Raw genomic sequence first — 20,149 nt, 5'->3', positions numbered from 1 at the left:
GCCATAAATAAAATAAATAAAAAGGACACATTGGGCACACTTTATTGAAAATAGGCCGCCAGTAAGCAAAGCAAAAGAAAATGACAACATCTGGAAGACAAATAATAATCACCAGCAGAGGGAGCCGAAGAGCAAGAGATCACCTGCAGGGTTAGGGGTTGTTGAATTTATTTTATTGTTGAACATTGATAAACAATGGTGACTGCACCGATTGGTGCTTGAGGGTGCTTTGGTGCGTTTTTGGGTGCTTTAATGGTGCATTGATGCAGAGCAGTCTGTCTCCCCCCCAGAAAGAACAATTACAGGTCCTGGGTTAGCTTTGTAAATAAAAATAGCGTCATTGTAAATAATGCTTCCCATCGTCAGTGTATAGTTTGAAGACCATTCCGCAATTCGGTTAACTGTGGGCGTAAGTCTGTTAGGCAGGGTGCAATGGAGCAGCGGGACACATTTATTTATGTTTTAAAACTGTCGCACTCAGGGTCAGGTTAAAAGTAGAGGGAACTACACCTACGTGCCACACTAAGGTAAAAGTAACAGGCCCGGGACGTGCCTAAGGGGAGGCGGGTGCAGTGTTGTGGATATGAGAATGTTTTTTTATTTTATTGTTGTGGTAAAATGTTGTTGTAAAAGGTTGTTGAAAAATATCACCCCTCCTCCCTCCGGTTGTGGTTGTATAAAGGTCAAAGGGCGTTCCCGTAGTTAGTCCATAAAACATACATGTAGGACACGATATATCTTTTTTGACAGTTATATCCTTATTATGTGTATTAGCGTAAGGCTGTGTCTTCCATTAATTGAAATACTCCATTGCACCAGTGAAAGAGAATAGATCCCCTTTCCTTCCCATCCCCAAAATCTCCCTTTCCTTCCCATCCCCAAAATCTCCCTTTCCTTCCCATCCCCAAAATCTCCATTTCATATTACATCCCCTCTCGTCATTGCCGAGCCTCGATTGCCCATATTACCTCCCCTCCAATAACCGCCATTGACCACCAGGCTCGAGTCGGGGAAGAAAGGCGTGTCTCTACCTCGTCATAGAGGGGAGGAGTGAGCCAGCCCCACTCGACCAACCATGAGCCAGCGGTTTGGCTAGAGAGGGCGGAGGAAGAGCGATCGGGGAGGTTCGCAAAGGTTGAGGGGCGGGGGCCTATATAACCCAAGGCAGGGCGTGTCCAGGAGGAGATGCGTTTTTACAGAGGAGAGATGCACTTTGAGTTGGTCGCCAAGAGAGTCGTGAGGAGTCAGTCAGTGGAGTCGGTGGTCAGTTGGTTGCGTTGGTTGCGGTGAGGAGTCGGTGGTGGTGGTCAGTTGGTTGCGTTGGTTGCGGTGAGGAGTCGGTGGTAAAGAGTGAGTGGACCAAGAACGAGTGGAGGGTTTGGACCAGACGCGTCCGACGAGGCCTGGCAAAGCACGCGACGTCCACAGCAGCCAAAACAGCAGCGTGGGGCCTGAACGGCGGCTGCTAAACGCGCCGGTTGTGCTGCGGGACCCCCTTGGACCTCCCTCTCCCTCCATCCATCCACCTCCTGCCTTTCCACCCTTCTTGTATACGTGAGTTTGTTTTGTTTGTTCTGTCCTGGGAATAAGTTAAGTCTGTAGATAAGCTAGTATTTGCACTGTGTGACCTGCGTCTTATGTGTTGTAAATAAACTTGATTGCTCCTTTTTGCTTATGTGTGTAAATAGTAAATAAATTCAGTCGTATTTCCAAACCTTTCTTTGCCTTCTTTTTCCTCTTTGCATTCGTCGCCTTTGTCTTTTCCCTATTGACTAGCTGTGGTGCGACCCGGCCAACGTTTGGGTGGAATCGGGTGAGTCGGGGATCCTGTTAGGTCACGGCAATACCAAACCGCTCGGTAACTAACATCTTAAACCGCGATCTGTAACAATATATATATATATATATGTATATACATATACATATATATATATACATATATATATATACATATACATATATATATATATACATATACATACATATATATATATATATTATACATATACATATATATATATATATACATACATATATATATATACATATACAGTATATATATATATATATACATATACATACATATATATATATACATATATATATACATATACATACATATACATACATATATATATATACATATATATATGAGCATACATATATATATACATATATATAATATATATATATACACATATATATATATATACATATACATACATATATATATATACATATACATACATATATATATATACATATATATATATATATATATATATATATATATATATATATATATATAATGTTGCAGATATGGGACTTGGCCTCAATATCCGCTTGTAAATACTCCCCTATTTCCCCAATACTCCCCAACTATCCCCAATCCCCCATTCCCTAGTCCCATTGCCTGTAAATAACACTCTGTAGAACCGACCTTCCCCTTTTTCCCCCATTAAATGTCGTGCCCAGGTTCACCGCATCTCACGTAGACAACTATAGGACATCTTGCTAGTTATTCTTAGTCTATGTCAGTTAAGGACTCGTTTCCATTAATTCTGACTCTTCGTTGCACCAGAATGTGATCGTATGGCACCAGTAGTGAGTTTAGGACCTCCCCTTACCTCCTCCCATCTTCCCCATAAAACAACAACAACAACTACAACAACAACTACAACAACAGAGGGGCGCGGCGTGCGGGGAGTGTGCGTCCTCACACCGGCGTGGTTAGCCGCCATTGCCCATGCGCTCCACGGGGTTACCACGAAGGGGCTGGCTGTCAGCTCCTCGTCAGGGGCGGAGCCAGTAACCCCCCCCCGCACCCAATAAGAAGGGCGGACCGATTCCATCTGGGGCGGAGCTAACGAGCCGAGGGCGTGTCACTCCCCGCCGGATATACGCAGCGACTTACCGGACGTGACGGGAGATGCGCCCCCAGCTTGGAGAAAGAACGTGACCTTCCAGCGCTGAGTGAGACCTCCCGTATCTTTGGACTGGACCGGGTCGATTTTGCCCCTGAGCCAAGGTGCACCTTGAGCCATCGAAGACCTGCCCCTCCTTGCCATCAATCCCCATGTGAGTCAGTTTTTGTCCCGTTTATCTGTCGTCTGTCGGGGCTAGATAAGACTGTGTCTAAGTGCCTGTCTTCCTATGCTGTCCCTCTTGTCGTTGTAATCTGACCTTCCGCCCTAATATAACCTCCTCCGGAGGTCTTGAGAACTGAACCCTTGGTGTCGTGTCATTTTAATCCAGCCGTTGTGTCTTTTCCATCATTGATTTAGCATAGCGCGACTTAGTCAACGTTCGAGCATAATCGGGTAAACGTGCAGGCGCGGTCATACCAAACCGCTCGGTGAACCAACATCCACAACCGCATCTGTAACAAGTGGTGTCAGGAGTGGGATTCCACAGGAGTTGCACACCGACCAGGGACGAAATTTTGAGAGCAAATTGCTAAAAGATGTGTGCAGTCTCCTGTCAATTCGGAAAACCACGCCCTTGCGGCCACAATCTGACGGGATGGTGGAACGGTTCAACAGAACATTGATACAACAACTGGCACTGTTCACCGCCACCCGTCAGGATGACTGGGACGAACATCTCCCTTATTTGCTTATGGCCTACCGAACCAGCCAGCACGGGGCCACCGCATGCAGTCCAGCGTTGCTTATGTATGGGCGGGAGTTACGGGCTCCCGCCGACTTGCTATGCGGTCCTGTGCCAGACACAGTGGTTAACCCGCCGAGGGAGGGGTACGCACGTCACCTAGAGGAAGGCATGGAGCTAGTCCATGCCTTCGCCCGCCGCCAACTCCATCTGGCGGGGGAAAAGATGAAGCGCAGGTACGACGACCGGAGCCAGGGGAGTCAATACGCTCCGGGGATGAAGATATGGTTCTTTAATCCCCGGAGGCGGAAGGGAAGGTGCCCAAAACTCACCTCCCCCTGGCAAGGCCCAGGAGTCGTCCTGTCGCAAATCTGTGACGTGGTCATTAAGATCAAAATGGGGCCACGAGCCCTCCCTCGGATCGTCCACGCCGACCGGATAAGACCTTACACCGGCGAGCAGGCGCCCCCGTGGATTGCCTCGGCTTTAGATGCCGAGGCGGGACCCAGTACCTCTGAATAAGGGGGGCTTATTAGTGCCAGAGGACTGGGGGATTGAGGAGCGATAGGCCCGGTGGGTAAGGGTGGCATCCCTGCCACCCTTCCCATGGTGGGGGCAAAGGAGCAATAGCTTATGGGGTGTAGGGCAGTGAAAACTAGCCCGGGTGGGTTAGGTTATATTGTAGGGATCTAGCGAAGATGACATTAGGTGACGTTAAGTTTAGTTAGTGACTGATACCTGTAGTGGGGACGCAGGTAGATTAGTATGGATGATAATGACGAGGGAGTGCAATAGTTTAAAGGGACGACTGGGAAGCGCAAGTTTCAGAAGGGAGTAGTTAGCTGAGATGATGCCGTGTGTGTGAGAATTGAACAGGTGTGATTGCACAGGTGTGCAACTGGACAGGTGTGTGGAACAGTGTGTGAGTAATGAGTGTTGTGGATCAGCGCGAATGCGCTTGGGGAGAGAAGGGTGCAGGTGGCACCAGGTGTGAGAGCACAGGTGTGCAAGTGCAGGTGTGTGGAATACATGGAGTATTGGAATGACTGGTGTGGAGAGAGTTGGAGTAAGTGGTACGGAGTGGTGTGCATGGTGCGAAGGTGTGGATGGGGGAAGAGTGGACCCCTTTCACGAGTACCCGGGGCGGGTAGTGTAAGTGTTAGGTAGAGGGTACAGGTAAATTGTGGCTGGATATTGGCATCTGTGGTGCGGGTGACAGAATGGTATTGTGGATGGGTGCATTAGTGTTGTGGAAATGGCTGGGCGTGTAGCCTGTTAGTGTGTGTAGTTGGTTGGGCACTCCACCACTGTGAGGATGTCGGCCAGGTGAGGCCGCAGGTGGGCTCTGGGAGCCGGTAGTTGTGAGTGGGTGCCTGAGGATCCCGGGTGTGGATCGGGCAGCCCAGTGCCAGAGAGGGCACCGAGTGGGGAGAGCGCCAGAGGGCCTTCCCCAGGTAGTTAGGTTAGGGTAAGGAGCAGGTAAGCTCGGAGGCAACTGCAGTGGTGGGGGTGTGCAGGTGGGTAGACCCGCTGGGAGAGGTACACGCCACAGCCCGGAAATTGTGCGAAGGCACCGGGAGATGAATCGGGGGAGTGAGACCCCAAATTGAAAAGCACCACAGTTTGGTCAATGGGAATTGGTTTTTAGAACCCATAGTGTAAGAGGGCCAATGGTTTGGCCGGAGAAAGACCCCGGGTAGTGTAAAGTTGTTAAAGTCATTTAGGAAATAGTTAGGATTGATGAACCTGGCGCACCATACGCAGCCACTTGCCTGTGGTGATGATGATGACTCCACACCTGTGTTTTCTTTGTTTGTGTTGCAGAAATGAGAATTGCTGTGAGGATTTGTGAGACGCATCACGACGTGGATGAGACATTGGGGTGATTCCATCTCTCCCTCCCTAGGAGGGACTGATGATGAATTGGTAATGGCAAATTTTGATGTTCAGTTGGAGATGGCAAATTTTGATGAGAGTTGAAAATGGCAAATTTGATTGGTTAGGAGGGAGAGAAGACGAATTTGGTTTATGGGAGGAACGGGGAAGACAGTAGGGATGTTTGTTGATTTGTAAAGTAGATGTTTATGGGTAGTGTTGTGTTTTGTGGATACAGTAAGGGGTAAGGGAGGGGCCATGTAGGTTACCTGGTGGGGGGGGGGGGGGCGTACGATAGGAACGTACCTGTCTCACCTGGTTCCCATGTGCCCCCAGTGTGGATCATCTTGTATTGCGTGCACTTTTGCGCCCTTACCACCTTACTCACTTGTCTGCTTCTTTTGTCTCCCACCTCCGAGGATCTGGCTTTGGGGTAGAGAGAGAGGAGAGAGAGGTGCTGGCTACGCAGTTGTGGGCCTGCACTTTCGCTGCTTGCTGCCTGGATCGATACACCATATGGACCGCAATGTTTGTGGCCACCCACAATGGACCGCAGTTCTTTTGCGGCCAAGCACCACCCATGGATGGACCTATGGGTCAACGTGGCACCTATGCCATACAAGGTGAACCACTAACAGTTGGCCCCCTGACGGCCGCAATAGAGAAATGGACGCGGTTGGCGCCTTTCTTTATTTTTTTTGAAAGAGGCAAGAACACCAAGTGCACCACACGAAGGCAAGACCAGCGGCAGAACATCGGCCGGCTGCGACACCACCGGTGATTTATAAACACTTTATTGGTGCACCGGATGGTGCTGACTGTGTTATGGGGTGGTGCTTTTGATGCTTGGAAGGGGTGCTCTGCACATTATTAAAGGCCATAAGGCCACAGAGCACTCGTGGGTTGGTGTATCGATGCTGGCATGCGTGCTCTCTCTATGCATAACATCTGCATGTGTTCCTCCAAAAACAGGTCCTGGATCGTAGTGTAAATATCAGCGTAGTCTTGTGTAAATAATGCTCCCTACCGGCTGTATGTTTAGTTTGCGAATTCTTTCCGCAATTCGGTTATCCTGTGGGTGTGTTTCTGTGAGGAGAAGGGTGCAACGTCGCAGGGGGACATATTTACTCATTTGTGAACATCTGTAAAACTGTCGCACTCAGGGTAGATTTAATAGTAGAGGGAACTACATCTGAGTGCCACACTAAAATAGGTAAAAATTTATCGGGTCGGGACGCCCCGAGGGTAGAGAAGGGTGCAATGTTGCGGATATGGGACTTGGCCTCAATATCCGCTTGTAAATACTCCCCTATTTCCCCAATACTCCCCAACTATCCCCAATCCCCCATTCCCTAGTCCCATTGCCTGTAAACAACACTCTGTAGAACCGACCTTCCCCTTTTTCCCCCATTAAATGTCGTGCCCAGGTTCACCGCATCTCACGTAGACAACTATAGGACATCTTGCTAGTTATTCTTAGTCTATGTCAGTTAAGGACTCGTTTCCATTAATTCTGACTCTTCGTTGCACCAGAATGTGATCGTATGGCACCAGTAGTGAGTTTAGGACCTCCCCTTACCTCCTCCCATCTTCCCCATAAAACAACAACAACAACTACAACAACAACTACAACAACAGAGGGGCGCGGCGTGCGGGGAGTGTGCGTCCTCACACCGGCGTGGTTAGCCGCCATTGCCCATGCGCTCCACGGGGTTACCACGAAGGGGCTGGCTGTCAGCTCCTCATCAGGGGCGGAGCCAGTAACCCCCCCCCCCCCGCACCCAATAAGAAGGGCGGACCGATTCCATCTGGGGCGGAGCTAACGAGCCGAGGGCGTGTCACTCCCCGCCGGATATACGCAGCGACTTACCGGACGTGACGGGAGATGCGCCCCCAGCTTGGAGAAAGAACGTGACCTTCCAGCGCTGAGTGAGACCTCCCGTATCTTTGGACTGGACCGGGTCGATTTTGCCCCTGAGCCAAGGTGCACCTTGAGCCATCGAAGACCTGCCCCTCCTTGCCATCAATCCCCGTGTGAGTCAGTTTTTGTCCCGTTTATCTGTCGTCTGTCGGGGCTAGATAAGACTGTGTCTAAGTGCCTGTCTTCCTATGCTGTCCCTCTTGTCGTTGTAATCTGACCTTCCGCCCTAATATAACCTCCTCCGGAGGTCTTGAGAACTGAACCCTTGGTGTCGTGTCATTTTAATCCAGCCGTTGTGTCTTTTCCATCATTGATTTAGCATAGCGCGACTTAGTCAACGTTCGAGCATAATCGGGTAAACGTGCAGGCGCGGTCATACCAAACCGCTCGGTGAACCAACATCCACAACCGCGTCTGTAACAATATATATATATATATACAGTGGAACCTTGACTTACGAGTGCCCCAACTTACGAGTTTTTCGAGAAACGAGCCGTCGCTCCGGCAGTTTATTGCTTTGAGATGCGAGCCGAGATCCGAGTTACGAGCTTTCGCCACCCGGTCACGTGGTTATCTTGCCGTTCAAGTACGTATCTCTGTCGTATAGCGCTGCATTTTTTTTTTTCGCATTTTGGTTATTTCGAGTTCACGCCGCCAGGTGGGTTGTTCTGGTCACGTGGTTATCTTGCCGTTCAAGTACAGTACGTATCTCTGTCGTATAGCGCTGCATTTTAGTTTTCGCATTTTGGTTATTTCGAGTTTACGCCGCCAGGTAGGTTCTGGTCACGTGGTTATCTTGCCGTTCAAGTACAGTACGTATCTCTGTCGTATAGCGCTGCATTTTTGTTTTCGCATTTTGGTTATTTCGAGTTTACGCCGCCAGGTAGGTTCTGGTCACGTGGTTATCTTGCCGTTCAAGTACAGTACGTATCTCTGTCGTATAGCGCTGCATTTTTGTTTTCGCATTTTGGTTATTTCGGAAAATTTCATGTTCATGTCGAACATTTCATGTTCATGTTCATGTTTTCATGTTCATGCCATGCCAGGCCACAACTTGTTCAGAGTGCCGGCGATAGCTCGCCTTCTCTTTGTGGAAAACACGGTGAGATCCTTAACATCCAACAACTAATGGGACGCAAACGGGGCGCCCAGTTTAGCGGTACACACATTGATGAATCACCCTGCCTGTGATTCACCCATGACAGGTTATAGCTGGGTCGGGATTCAAACCCAGGCTGGACAGTTTAGACTTTAGAGTCAAGTGTGCGTACCTCCAGTCCAGGCCATCCTGCCAACTTGTATGCTGCATACAGGTGAAATATAAAGCGCGAGATATTTTTATATATACTGTATATTTAAAAAAAAATTGGTGTGGTTTTTGGCGGGCTGGAACGGATTAATAGCATTTCAATGCATTTCAATGGGGAAATTTGATTTGAGATACGAGCAATTTGAGTTACGAGCTCGGTCACGGAACGAATTAAACTCGTAAGTCAAGGTTCCACTGTATATATATATATACTGTATATATATATATATATATATATATAAATATATATATATATATATATATATATATAAATATATATATATATATATATATATATATATATATATATTGTTGTGGATATGAGGATTGTGGTTTTTTTTTTGATTGCTTTATTCTGGACCCTCCTGCCTCCAGTTGTGTATAAAGGTCAAAGGTCGTTCCGTAGTTATTTCATAAACAATCACGTTAGCCAATCATAGATTTCCCCCTTGTTGACAGTTATTTCCTTATTCTTTGTAGTAGGGTAAGGCCTTGTCTTCCATTAATTGACACTCCATTGCACCGAATTCAAATACATAGATCCCCTTTCATTCCCATTCCCAAAGCCGCAATTGCCAACTGTTCCCTCCACGACTCCATTCGCCACGAGGTAGGCTCGGAGAAGAAGGGGGAGGAGCTGCCGAATCCTGGGCGTGCCCGCCCATCGTCATGAAGGGTGGAGCCAGAGGGCCGTGCCGACCAATCAGGGCCGAGGCGAGCTCACCGATGGGCGTGTTCTAGAGGCCGGCTTGATTTGCCCGCGGCGTTATAAAGAGCGCGCGCGGAAGCCGTTTAAGAGAAGTGTGCGAGGAGGGAAGAGAAGCGAGAAGGAAGCCTTGAGACAAGTGCGACAGAAGCGAGAAGGAGGCCTTGAGACAAGTGCGACAGAAGCGCGGGGGAAGCCTTTAACACAAGTGCGCGAGAGAAGCGCGGGGGAAGCCTTTAACACAAGTGCGCGAGAGAAGCGCGGGGGAAGCCTTGAGAGAAGTGCACGACGTCACCCTGCTCGCTCCCAGCCTAACGAGGCCCGGCTTGCTGTGCGCCCTGCCAAGCCTTCCAGCTTGTGGTCCGAGCTGAACCTTCCTCCCAGTCCAGCCAATCGTTCCTGCCTCCATTCCCCATTCGTGTGAGTCCGTCTTTGTTTGTTCTGTCCCTGGGTTAATTAAGACTGTAATAGATAAGCTAGCAATTTTCACTGTGTCACCTTTCCTCTTCTGTATTTTATTTTATTATCTTTCCTTCTTCCTTGGTTTCTTTTGGTCCTGTAAATAGTAATAAATAATAATCGTATTTCAAACCTTTTTGTCTCCTTCTTCTTCTTCTTCTTCACATCCGCGTCGTTTTAGTCTTTTCCCCATTGAATATCTGTGGCGCGATTCGGCCAACGTTCAGGAATCGGGTTAGTCGGGGTAACTGTTCGGGCGCGGCGGCCATCCGCTCGGCAAACAACATCCTCGCCGCGGCCCCGTAACAATTGGTGTCGGGAGCGAGATTGGACCCGAAGCGCGCTTAACGCGCTCAAAATTACGAGCGGCCGAAATTGTTTTGTTTTGTTTTAGAAAAAAAATCCGAAATTTGAAATCGCGCCATGGCTAGTCAAGGCGATCGGATGCCGGTGGGGGAACTCGAAGAGGGGTTAGGTGTAACCCAGGATCAGAGGGAAGAAATGGAGGAGAGCAATGAGGAGGTGGTTGAGGAGGTGTCAGGCGCGCAAAATGGCGCCCTCGCGCACGTGGGTGTAGCGGCACCAAATTTAGCCGCGCCCGTGGTTGCAGAGGCACAAAATAGCGGTGCTGCGGCAGCCGAGTTCGCGGCACTGGGGAAATTGGACCTCTTTATGGCGCAAATCAGGGCATGCTTCGTGGTGCAAAGTAAGGAAATAGATGAAAAGATGGATAAATCAAGGGCGTAAAGCAGAGAAATGGGACAAATGATGGAAAGGAATAGTGAGTGATTGGAGGGTCAAATGGGAGCAATGAGGGACGAAGCGAGGGGTACCAAGGCCCAAATTGGGAAGATAGACAGCAAATTTGAGAGGCTAGGAAGCAAAATGGAGCGAATCGGCAAAATTGGGGACAGAATGGGTGACCGCATGCAAAAATGTGGGGAGACCATGGATCGCATGGTGGGCGAGAGGGTCCCAAGGGTGCACGACGAGGTAACGCGGGTCGAGAAGCGCTGGTTGAGCGAGGCGGAGGAAAGCGCGGGTACAATGATGGGAATAGAGATCGCGACCCAGGGTATGGGGCAGCCGGCGACTGCTGAGGTAGGAGAGAAAATTTTATTAAAGCCAGCGGTCGTCGAGGCGAATAAAGAAAAAACAGTAATGGGTATAATTGAAATTGTAGAAACGACAGACGTAGAAGAGCAACAGTCGGAGGAAGGAATGGAAACTGCTCAAAGTCTGAATGCACATCCTGATGCCGTACTTGCTAATCCTTATAAAGATTTGCAGGTGCGCGTGGAGAAGGGAATCCCCCAGGTGAGTCGTGCTGTGTATTGTGCAGGGAGATTTTGCAGGAGGATGTTTGACGACAAGAGAATTGTCGCGCGATTGGGATCGAGGAAGCACCCGGGCGTTGGTGAAGGGTCCCGTGTGAGTGGAAATGGCACGCGTGTGGAAAAAAAGTGTGCGTCAAGGGGTGAGCGTGTTACGAAGCGCGAGTGTGAAACCGAGTGCGAGCGAGAATGCACGTCGGGGTGTACGGAGTGTGACATGAGGAGTGAGTTGGTGGTGGAGCGGGTGCGAGGATGCACGTATGGGATGAACGGCGAGGGTGTGCGAGGAAGCACACCTGAGTTGGTCGTGGCGCGAGTGCGAGGGAGCACATCGGAGCGCGGTAGTGGGGGGATGCAAGGGTGCACTCCCATGGTGAGTGGTACGGAGTACGTACCGAGGGAGAGTGCGCAAGACGGTGCGCGAGGTGTGTTAAGGGAGTGTGTGAACGGCAAGTGTGCGTGAGAGGTGTGGTGTGTAACAGGGAGTGCGTTGGTGGAATGGACGGAGTGTGTGGAATGTACGGACGGCGTTGGAACGCCGGGTTTTGTGAGTGTCAAAAGGGTCGCGTGTGCGTGTGGGCATGCGAGTAAAGCATCGACGTTGAACGGGGCAGCGTTTAGGGCGACGGATAGCCGATGCGAGCACTCGGGGCGCGGTGCGCTTTGTTGGATGCCAGGCCCGGCGCGGATCGATGCTGCGTCGCTTCTCTTCGAAGCGTCGTTGCCGATTCGGGCTTGGCCCCGCCCTGCACGGTCGAGTCCGGGCCTTGTCGGGCGAGGCGACCGGTCCGGTTCAAGGGCGAGTGGGAGGAAGCAGAACGGTGCCCCCTGGCGGGGACGGGGTTCCGACCGGGCGAGCCTCGGTCATCGGGCCCGCAAGGTACCGCGCCGAGATGGTGCGTGGAATCTCGGCCCGACCAAACCACCTCCCTTGAACCGAAAGCCGGACGGATTCAACCTGCAGGCGACCAAACCACCCGAATTCATTGCTCGGCTTTGCGAAGCCGAATTTAATGAAGTCATGACGCACCGAAGCTAGGATATAGCGGACTGTGATGATGGTGATACTGATAGTGTTTTTGGATTCGAAATTTTGGGATAGAAAATTTTTGATTGGTTGCAATTGGATGAGCCAAATTGGTAGTGGGAGATACCCGATGTGGTGGGATGGCAACTCTGCCATCTCTCACACCGGGGGCAAAGGAGCAATAGACTTATGGGGTTTGGCAGTGAAAACTAGCCCGGGAGGGTTAGGATATTGTGTGTAGGGACCTAGAGAAGATGACCTTAAGTAACGATAAGATTAGGTAGTGACAATGATACCTGTAGTGGGGACGCAGGTAGATTAGTGTGGATGATAATGACGTGGTATGTGCTTAGTTTAAAGGGAAGACCGGGAGCACTAAGTTAGCAGGGCAACAGGTAGTTCAGATGATGCCGTGTGTGAGGAACAGGTGTGATTGCACAGGTGTGCAACTGAACAGGTGTGTAGAGCAGTGTATGAGTGAGAGAAGGTGATGGTGCGTTGTGTTGACCAAATGGTCCAGGGACCAAGGAGGGTGCAGGTGGCACCAGGTGAGATTGCACAGGTGTGCAACTGCAGGTGTATGGAGAATGGTTGTGTGGAATATATGGAGTATGGAATATATGGAGTATGGGAATGGATGGTCGTGGAGTGAGTATGATGGAAACTGTGGAGTGGAGTGGATGGTGCGAAGGTGTGAATGGGGGAAGGATGGACCCCCATCACGAATACACGGGGAGGGTAGTGTAAGTGTTAGGTCGAGGGTACAGGTAAATTGTGGTTGGATATTGGCATCTGTGGTGCGGGTAGTTGCACAGGAGTGTAGTGATGGGTGCATTAGTGTCGTGGAAATGGGTGGGCGTGTGGCTGAATTCGTAGTTATGATCATGGCGCACCATAGTTTCCCCACCTGGTGTCCGGAGTAACAAATTCCCTTGGGGTTCCAACTGCATGCCAGTCCGAATCCCTTGGGAGTTATGCTCGGAACGATGCCAGTTGAAGGCTATGGTCCTTGACCATGACATTACGTCACCAACTCCCTCGGAGCTCCAGCTGCATGCGGCTGCAGTTCCTTGGGGGTTGTGGTAGTTACGTGACCATTTGTAGTTATGGGCACTCCGCCACTGTTAGTCTGTCGGCCAGGTGAGGCCGCAGGTGGGCTCTGGGAGCCGGTAGTTGTTGTGGATGGGGCCCGAGGATCCGGAGGATGGACCCGGGTAGCCCAGTGCCAGAGGGCACCAAGGGGTGACAGAGCCAGGAGGGGCCTTCCCCAATTATATAGGTTAGGGTGAGGAGCTAGGTAAGCTCGGGTGGCAACTACAGTGGTGGAGGTGTGCAGGTGGGTTGACCTGCTGGGAGAGCTACACGACTCAGCCCGGAAATTGTGCAAGGGCACCGGGAGATGAATCGGGGGAGTGAGACCCCAAATTGAGAAGCACCACAGTTTGGTCAATGGGAATTGGTTTTTAGAACCCATAGTGTAAGTTGGCCACTGGATTGGCAGGGAAAGACCCCGGGTAGTGTAAAGTGTATTAAAGTCATTTAGAAAGTAGTTAGGATGAAGATCTCCTCGCACCATCTGCATCCACTCACCTGAGGTGACAGGACTCCACACCATGCCAGGTGGTTTTTGTTATTTTTATTGATGCAAATGTTTGGAATGTGAGACGCATCATGACGTGGGTGTGACATTGTGTTGATGTTCCATCTCTCCCTCCTTATGAGGATTGATGATGAATTGGGTGATGGCAAATTTTGGTTAGAGGGACCATGGAGACGAATTTGGTATAGGAGAGATATGGGGAGACGTGACAGTAGTGATGAATTTGTAAATGTGTAGATTGTTGTAAATATGGGGTAAGGGCAAGGGTAGAGTAGGTGACAGGGGGGGTGACGTACGGTAGGGACGAGCTTTTCTCCGCTCCGTCTCCATACGCACCTTGCCTTGCATTGCCTTTATTGATGTGTACCCTTGTGACCTTACCCCTCGCTCATCTGTCTTTTCCCCCTTTTGTCTCCCACATGAGGACTGTGCGCAACTGGGCGCCGAGGGGAGCGTGCGGGAGTCCGCCATTGTGCGCCCGGAACTCCCAGAACCAGCTGTCTGCATCGATGCACCACATTATGGACCACATGTCTGTGGCTGAGCACCACTTATGGACCCCATGGGTTGGGGCATGGCCCCTCTGCTGGAACCGGCCATGAGGGCCCGAGATCTTGCTGGCGGACCTTGGTCACAGGGCACCTATGCCGCACAGGTGAACCACACATAGTCGGCCCTGTGGGCCATAAAAAAATCAAGACAATGGACACGTTCTGTGCAGGTTTATTTCCACCAATAGGCCGCCAGTAAGAAAATGAAAGAAAGACCACATCTGGAAGAACAAATAGCCAGCAGAGGGAGCCGAAGAGCAAGAGACCACCAGCAGGGTTTGGGGTTGTTTGGTTATTTTTATTCATGAACAGTGATGACTGTGCACCGATTGGTGCTTGAGGGTGTTTTGGTGCGTTTTGGGTGCTTCATGGTGCGTCGATGCAGAGCAGACTGTCTCCCCCCCCAAAAGAACGATCACAGGTCCTGGGTTAGTATTGTAAATAAAAGCAGAGCCATTGTAAATAATGCACCCCCACCGTAAATATATAGTTTGAAGACCATTCCGCAATTCGGTTAGCTGTGGGCGTGAATCTGTTAGGCAGGGTGCAATGGAGCAGCGGTACATATTTATCTATGTTTTAAAACTGTCACACTCAGGGTCAGGTTAAATGTAGAGGGAACTATACCTACGTGCCACACTAAAGGTAAAAGTTCATAGGCCCGGGACGTGCCTAAGAGGAGGAGGGTGCAGTGTTGTGGATATGAGGATTGTGTTTATTTTTTTGATTGCTTTATTCTGGACCCTCCTGCCTCCAGTTGTGTATAAAGGTCAAAGGTCGTTCCGTAGTTATTTCATAAACAATCATGTTAGCCAATCATAGATTTCCCCCTTGTTGACAGTTATTTCCTTATTCTGTGTAGTACGGTAAGGCCTTGTCTTCCATTAATTGACACTCCATTGCACCGAATTCAAATACATAGATCCCCTTTCATTCCCATTCCCAAAGCCGCAATTGCCAACTGTTCCCTCCGCGACTCCATTCGACACGAGGTAGGCTCGGAGAAGAAGGGGGAGGAGCTGCCGAATCCTGGGCGTGCCCGCCCATCGTCATCAAGGATGGAGCCAGAGGGCCGTGCCGACCAATCAGGGCCGAGGCGAGCTCACCGATGGGCGTGTTCTAGAGGCCGGCGGCTTGATTTGCCCGTGGCATTATAAAGAGCGTGCGCGGAAGCCATTTAAGAGAAGTGCACGAGGAGGGAAGAGAAGCGAGAAGGAAGCCTTGAGACAAGTGCGACAGAAGTGAGAAGGAAGCCTTGAGACAAGTGCGACAGAAGCGCGGGGGAAGCCTTTAACACAAGTGCGCGAGAGAAGCGCGGGGGAAGCCTTTAACACAAGTGCACGAGAGAAGCGCGGGGGAAGCCTTGAGAGAAGTGCACGACGTCACCCTGCTCGCTCCCAGCCTGACGAGGCCCGGCTTGCTGTGCGCCCTGCCAAGCCTTCCAGCTTGTGGTCCGAGCTGAACCTTCCTCCCGGTCCAGCCAATCGTTCCTGTCTCCATTCCCCATTCGTGTGAGTCCGTCTTTGTTTGTTCTGTCCCTGGGTTAATTAAGACTGTAATAGATAAGCTAGCAATTTTTACTGTGTCACCTTTCCTCTTCTGTATTTTATATTATTATCTTTCCTTCTTCCTTGGTTTATTTTTGGTCCTGTAAATAGTAATAAATAATAATCGTATTTCAAACCTTTTTGTCTCCTTCTTCTTCTCCACATCTGCGTCGTTTTAGTCTTTTCCCCATTGAATATCTGTGGCGCGATTCGGCCAACGTTCAGGAATCGGGTTAGTCAGGGTACAAATGGTGCAATGGCAAATAATTTTCATCTGAAAATCTAAAACAAAAACTATAAATACCTGCACACATACTAACATATCAACAAAAAACATCAATTAATTAATGCAAGTACTGCTCACCCTTCGGGGTGAGTTGTTGTCCCTCAATGTAGAATGGCCTGGAGCGAAGGGCCACTTCTTGCAGTATTATAGCGAAGCTGTAGACATCTCCACTCTGTGTGCCCTTGCCCGGTGGCTTCTCAAACCTCAGGAGTTCAGGGGCTGTCCATTGCTGCTCTGTTGTAATGCAAAATAAAGCAAACGGGACTTGTCAAAACACAAGTCAGCTTGTCTGGTATGCTGCTGGAGAATAACTAATGCATTTAGTGCATGGCCTTGCAGTATCCAGAGCATCGATGCTGCCAAAGCAGTCACTAGACAGAGAACACATTGAGTTATTACCTCCACCACCAAAGATGGATGGAGGTTATGTTTTCACCCCTGTCCGTTTGTCTGTGAACAAAATATCTCAAAAAGTTGTGGACAGATTCGGACGAAATTTGGCAGAGATGTAGCGTATGTGACAAGGACGAAATGATTAGATTTTTGGTGAAGATCCAGATTCGGTTACTAGAATTTTTAAAGTGATTCTTCACCATTGGGAGATAGGGCCAAAAACGATACATGGCAGGATATCTCAAAAAAGTTATGGATGGATTTGGAAGAAACTTGTTGGACAGGTTGTGTGTATGACAGGGACGAATCGATTCAATTTTGTTGAAGATCCAGATCCGGATACGGCTAGTAGAATTTTTTCAGTGATTCTTCACCATTGAGTGATGTGGCCAAGCAGGTGGAGGTATGCTCTCTCCTGAGTGCCGTTCTAGCTTGCTATTGCTATTCAGAGCCATGCTAAGGGAAGGAATTTGGAATTGGACTATGGTTGCAGCACACAATGTCACACTAACTTTGAAAGATACCATGGGATCTTTCATGTCCAGCAGCAAATATGCCCACAGATGAGACACCTGGTTTAACATCTCTTCAATGTACAACACTTTCAGTGAGGCAACACCTTATTTGTGAAGTACCAGGATGACATTTTATTGTCGATTTGGGAATTAAAACCCAGATCAGACAGCTTAAGGCTAAGAATGCTACCTCTGAGCTCTCCTAGCCATGGCATTTCATACGTGACAAATGAGTTAGTGCCTTAAGTGATTGTGTCCATTATTTGTTCAGCTCGTAGAGTGAAGAGGCAGAAAGAAGTGAACGCCTGAGAACAGTAAACATTGGGGCAATACCCCTGGTGCTCACCTGGTAGATTAATCAGTGCACTACACTGCCTCAAGGTGTTTTAAACCAACTTCAATGATTGCTAGAAGACAGGGCAGCTTGTAGAATCACACTAACATAATCACAACACTTTAAACAGACAAAGAAAGCAAATACCTATTTTGGTGGGCAACCCCCCCCCCCCCCCACCCCCCGTTCGGCCCTATTTTTTTTATGCCATCAACAAACTTCGGTATCACGGGTGGTGAAGGTTGTGGTCCAGTTTCATCGAAATTGTCTGTGTAGTTTCAGAGAAGAAAGCAAATATCTATTCTGGGGGGTCAAACTGGACCCACTTTGACCCCCACCCCCTCATAGACACCTGTAGACTTCGATTTTCTTAGTGATGTGAACAAACTTTGGTACATCATGGGTGATGAAGGTTGTGGTCAAATTTCATCGAAATAGTGTGTGTGTAGTTTCAGAGGAAAAAGCAAATTTCTATTTTGGGGAGACAAACCTGGATCCATTTTGACCACCGGTAAACCCCCTTAGACCCCGAATTTCTTTAATGCCGTGAACAAAATTGAGTCACAACACAACAAATATAATTTGTGCCAAATTTGGTCGCAATCCCATCAAGTGTTTACGGACTGACGGACGGATGACGCGCCATCGCATAAGCTCCCCGGAACTTCGTTCCAGGTGAGCTAAAATTATGTCTTATTAAAAAAAATCATCGGTGGCTTTGTATTACATATTTTACTCTTATTTTAACTTCAAAAACAATTATGGAATAAGAAAATATTTTTGCGTTCTTGCTACAACTAGCTTCAAGCCAACTCACTACTTTCTAAGTCATGGAAATGCTGAAGTGTCCAAATCTGGGTTGTGGAAAGTTTCACGATCAATCTCGATCTGTTTACGCATGAGAAAGTATCGCTTTTCAAACCTTTTTAGTGCAGTAGTGCTCCATGTATAGGGATGATCATGGAATAAAACGGCCGTCGCATCAAATGTGTACAAAGTGATTTGCTGAGAATATAAGAGAAGACCTTTTATTCTCGAGTGTTTTCTGAACTACCAAGACTTAAAAAGACACCAGAATACATCGTGTAAAAAAACGCCCAATTGTACTTCCTTGTCTTCCTCTTCCTCTGTAAAAACAATGTTAAACTGTTGCCCAACAGAACACAATAACGGCTGAAGCGATTAAGGTGATTTAAACGTGAGGAAGTAAAAAAAAAACGTTTGAAATAATGAAAAAAAAAATATATAAATAGGAATGCAACCATAATACGCCACCACAATTTGACACCACAATCCTCTTAAGGATTACCATTGCGACACCTTTTGAGGTTGCTCCGTCACAATCCCACAACAAAAGTAAACCGTCAAAAACTGTCGTGATGGTATTCCTTAAGAGGATTGTGGTGTCGTATTGTTGTGGCATTCCTACCTCGTTTTTCTTTTTGTACATTTCATCCCTCTATGCTTTAGCATTTTTTTGAAACGTTTCATTTCCTAGTGTAACAACATTTGCGACGTTTTCCGCCCTTTCAGACATGTATTATGAACGTCAATGGTTTAAAAATATATTCTCCCATGCACTGTAATTAACATGGCTGTGCTGTCAGCTCACAGGCCCCTTTTCCATTACGAATGATCGGATCGTGTCATTAATGTTGTTCATTTTCATATGTAAACCATTTTGTAACTGTAGTACTTTTTCTAACGATACGTTATTCTCATTTTATTTGCCTGATATTTCTACAGAGATGTATAATGCCATGAGGGTGCAACCTAAAAGTACACCCACCCCACACACAGCCCTCTTGACCCTGCCTTTTTGGACCTGTGCATAGAAGGAGGGGTGGGTGAGGTGGTGGGAGAGGATGGGGAGGGGGGGGAGGGGAGTGGAAGGGCCAGGGAAGCGTGGGGTCAACATTTCCGCCATATTTACAGAATAAATTGATATTCAATTTCAAATTCACCATGGCAGTCCCATAAAGCTCAATAAGTATTGATCCTCCAATGAAAAATCAAATATGATTTTAGAAGACATCTTAGCAACATGAAGTTTACTCGGTTTAGTATATTATAACGACAATCCATTCTTTATAAAACATTAAAATGTTATTCAATGTATCAATGGCAGTGAAAAAGGAAAACAACGTGTTGATGAAGTCAACACATCTCTTACTGGCATATTGTTGAAGCCATGTATCATTATCTGAATACAGGCGGAAAGTAGACAATCCATAGTTTGTAATCTTGAGCACAAAGCGGCTGTCAACCACACAGTTTGATGACTTGAGATTACCATGAGAACCAATGACACTGCTGTGAAGGTATGCCATACCCTGGTTGGGATTTGGGGAGATAAAAAAGAGACAAATTGTGTTACGCAGAGTAATATAAAGTAACCTTGATCTTTTCTACCCCCGCTAATTTCACCCCAATTCCACTTTTTTGAAATACCAACTTCTGTCCTGGAAGTCCTTGGTGTCCTTGTGTTTTATACTTCTCCCTCCCCCCCCCCCCCCCTTCCCATGCCTCCTCCCCCCGGGCCCTCTCCCTTCCACACATCTCCCTGCTCTCGGATGTTGTGTTTGTGTGCTTCCCCTTCTCTCCTCATCTTGTCTTCCGCTCCCTCTTTTTGTGTATTTTGTTTGTCTGGTTGATTTGTTTGTGAAGTAAATGTTAGCTCTTT

The 20,149-nt window shown here is 48.3% G+C and overlaps 1 protein-coding gene across 5 annotated transcripts in view; it reads right to left on the bottom strand.

Moving 5' to 3' along the window:
- Positions 1-20,149, bottom strand: part of LOC137416274 (atrial natriuretic peptide receptor 2) — a 219,980-nt gene that overhangs the window by 49,377 nt on the left and 150,454 nt on the right. For 3 of the 5 annotated variants that reach the window (XR_013624921.1, XM_078786476.1, XM_078786475.1), the window contains exons 13-14: positions 19,640-19,799; positions 16,303-16,458 (exon numbers count right to left, since the gene is read on the bottom strand). Coding sequence is in view for 4 of the 5 variants with exons in the window: in XM_078786476.1 (XP_078642602.1) it covers positions 16,303-16,458; positions 19,640-19,799 (316 nt within the window). In the remaining variant the exon portion in view is untranslated. Of the gene's footprint in view, positions 1-16,302; positions 16,459-19,255; positions 19,292-19,639; positions 19,800-20,149 lie in introns of all 5 variants that reach the window. The other 2 variants (XM_078786474.1, XM_078786473.1) reach the window with 1 other exon arrangement.

Source organism: Myxine glutinosa, chromosome 11 (genome assembly GCF_964187855.1).
Source record: "Myxine glutinosa chromosome 11, kmMyxGlut1.1, whole genome shotgun sequence".
Lineage (NCBI taxonomy): Eukaryota > Metazoa > Chordata > Myxini > Myxiniformes > Myxinidae > Myxine > Myxine glutinosa.
The sequence above is the reverse complement of the archived record's forward strand: the minus strand, read 5'-3'. Positions and strand labels throughout refer to the sequence as shown.